Source organism: Puccinia triticina, chromosome 1A (genome assembly GCF_026914185.1).
Source record: "Puccinia triticina chromosome 1A, complete sequence".
NCBI classification, from domain to species: domain Eukaryota; kingdom Fungi; phylum Basidiomycota; class Pucciniomycetes; order Pucciniales; family Pucciniaceae; genus Puccinia; species Puccinia triticina.
The window spans coordinates 4575583-4578482 of NC_070558.1; the positions used below are offsets into that span (position 1 = coordinate 4575583).

Here is a 2900-nt window from a genome sequence, read left to right on the forward strand (position 1 = left end):
GTGCCCTTGCACCCCTCTTGAGCCATTTCAACAGTGAAGGAGATTCAACTCCTTACAGTGCACTGTGCCAAAGTGAACATGATCATAATGATCTTTATTTCACAATGCAAGGCAACAACAAAAAAATTGACATCACAGAATGCCATGACTGATGTACAGCAACAGTTACAGGACCCTCTGTCTAAGCATTTTACAAAACACAATGTGTAATGAAATCTGAAGGTCACAAAACAATATTGTGATATGCTTCTAAAAGTCAACAGATAAATACAATGCTGTTGTGAACGGTAATACATGTGAGGGGGATAAGATATGGGTGAATTAGAGTCAAGGAAAAAAGAGCAAAATAAGAAAGCAAGATCAAGAAGGGTGTCTAAGACTACCAATGTGGCGATCAAGATCGGGGACATTGAAGGGGATCCGGTTAGCTCTAAAGATAGCGCGTTTGAGTCTAAGCCAAGGCTGTTTAGAGTCGACGAAGCGAAAACGAAAGAGGTGGGAGAAGAGGAAGAAGCTGAAGAGCTCGGCGGAGATGGTGTTGATGAGGAGGATGAGGATGCGGAGGGCGAGGGAGAGATCGGCCAGCAAGCCGGGCCGGTCGATCGGACTGGAGTCGCACTCGAACGGGCCGTCGATGGCCACAAAGTTCGGCGGGGGGAACCAGGAAGAGCGTCTGCGTATCTGAGCCAAGTTGCGGTCCTCGGGGGTGATGAACGACAACAGCCATCGGAAATAGAACCGGCGCAGGCCGTTGATCAGCCCGGCCACGAACGCCCGTGTCTTGCTCAGTCGGACAGGTGGCGGGCTCGGCCCGCTGCCCAGCGGCTGGTACTGGCGCACAAAGCTGTTCTCAAACACCCGGTCGAACAGCGCCATCGACGACACTTTCCAGGCGGCTTCCGTCTCATCTCCTACTAGTTGGGCTATTGAAGGCGTGGGGAACACGAGCAAATCTGTGAAGAAGCCCGCCGATCCATACTGGATCGTCAACGTTTCGTGGACCATCCCCGATTCTGAACCTTCGTTGTCTGGAGAAGGAGCGATCTCAATGGTCGCTTGAGTTTGGTCGGCTGGTTGGAGGATCACAGTGACTATGCTCGGCCGCTCTGAGTGGCCTGAGGGCTGCTGCTCTCCCTCTTCTTCTTCTGAAGCTGGTACTTTCTCATCAGCCAGATTAACAAAGCTGCCTAAGCTGGTTAGCTCGGTGTCCGGACTGTTCTTTGGGGCAAGGGTGTGAGCCGACTGGCTGATCTTCGCGCTGGACTCTGCAATTTGGTTGACTCTTCGCGTGAGATAGTCGACCACAATTTGCTGGGCCCATCGCGAGCACCAGTCGGGTTCTTGCCACCCAGTGGCACCGATATGCCCCCCTTGCTGGATCGGATTCGGGCCTTTGAACGCATGCTCTTGATCGAATACCGGCTCCGGTCTGGGATAGACATCCAGCCGAGGCTTGCCCATATGCAGCTTGAAGGATTCGTAAAGGATCCTCAGACTGGTTAAAAACAGCACGATCGGATATCGAGACCATATCCGGATCAGGTTCGATGTGGTCAAAGGCTTGCCAGTCCCATTGAGGGTCGCGAAAAACTTCTTTTCGCCCGATTCGGTCAAAAAGATGATCTTGAATTTCAGGCTGATGTCTGATTGGACGTCTGGTTTGGCGTTTGAGAATGGGTCTGAAAGTGAAATCTTGTAGGAGCCGGACCGATCGTTGAAAGGGGAAACATGAAACGCCCTGGGGATAATCCATTCATGTTGGAATCTGGGATAGTAAACAAGTATGACAAGTTACTATGTATTGTGGTAAGTGAGAATTGGTTCAAAGGTTGACTGACCCTGATTGTGTATTTGGGAGCTCGTTGATGCCGACTTGGAGAAGATAAGAGTGCCGCTCAGAGAATGTGTTTTGGACATCAAGCACCACGTACTTGAGTGGTGGATGGATTGGATCAGATGGATCGGTGGGTTTCTGATAACAAAAATAAATGCTAAGAGGGTTGATCGACGTGAATCCCAGATAGGTAGGCATACTGAGCAGATAGACTTTTCCGATCTTTTCATGAGGGTCATCGATACCGAATGTGGCTTCTAGCTGGTTGAAGAGTGATTGTTTTATGGAATGTGTTTGATTGGTGTTTTTGAAATAAGATGAGGGAGAGATTGAGAAGATCTGGATGCATTTTAACCAATTGGATAGATCAAAGAACTGTCTCAATCTGGTAGCCAGTGGAGGACTATTTGCGGGTTTGGCGAATCTGAATAGATGGGGTATGTCGAGCTGAGCAGACTCGAGATGGTCGAGGTCGAGCCCGAACTGGATGAGCGAGTATTTGAATTGATGAGCTGAGGATGATGGGAGGAACCTAGCATGCAGGGTTTGGTTGATGAATAGATGCGAGTTGGAGGAGGCCTTTCTGGTGAGCTTCTTAGATTGGATGTCGAATATCATGAGTGAGAGGCCGATGAGCAGTGGGGGTAGGATAAGGTCGATGGGGTGAATCGAGCTTGCTTGAATGGGTATCAACGGCCGGGTGACGAGGGTGTCGGAAGGGTCCATATTCGTGTCTGGCTATCTTGCTTGTGCGAGAATGAACGGGTTCCGCTTGAGCTAGTCGGGTTCCGCCCTCTGCCTCCTTGCTTCGGCTTTTGGATGATCGCGTTTCCAATCCAGCGAACGACTTTGAGCAGTCACAAAATTCAACGAGAATTGTATTAACCTGTGGATGTCGAATTAATAAGTCAGCATGGAGTCCTCCGCCCCGGAGGATGTGATCCGAGAACCATTGACTGACCAGCTGGGTTTATGTGCTCGTCGATTCAGTTTGGTAGGAACTTGACTCGCCTGCGGTGTGTGTCGGCAGTCAGCGGGCTGTGTGTGTGAGCGACGGCGCTCCGGG

General features: G+C 50.3%; 1 protein-coding gene across 1 annotated transcript; it reads right to left on the reverse strand.

Annotated features, from left to right (window-relative positions):
- Nucleotides 1–360: 360 nt before the first annotated feature.
- On the reverse strand, nucleotides 361–2560 carry PtA15_1A527 (uncharacterized protein; the record flags this gene model as incomplete). The annotated part of the gene is made up of 2 exons (XM_053165564.1): nucleotides 361–1765; nucleotides 1839–2560. The coding sequence occupies 2 exons, from the start codon at nucleotides 2558–2560 to the stop codon at nucleotides 361–363; spliced, it is 2127 nt and encodes a 708-aa protein (XP_053016743.1).
- Between the last annotated feature and the right edge of the window lie 340 nt (nucleotides 2561–2900).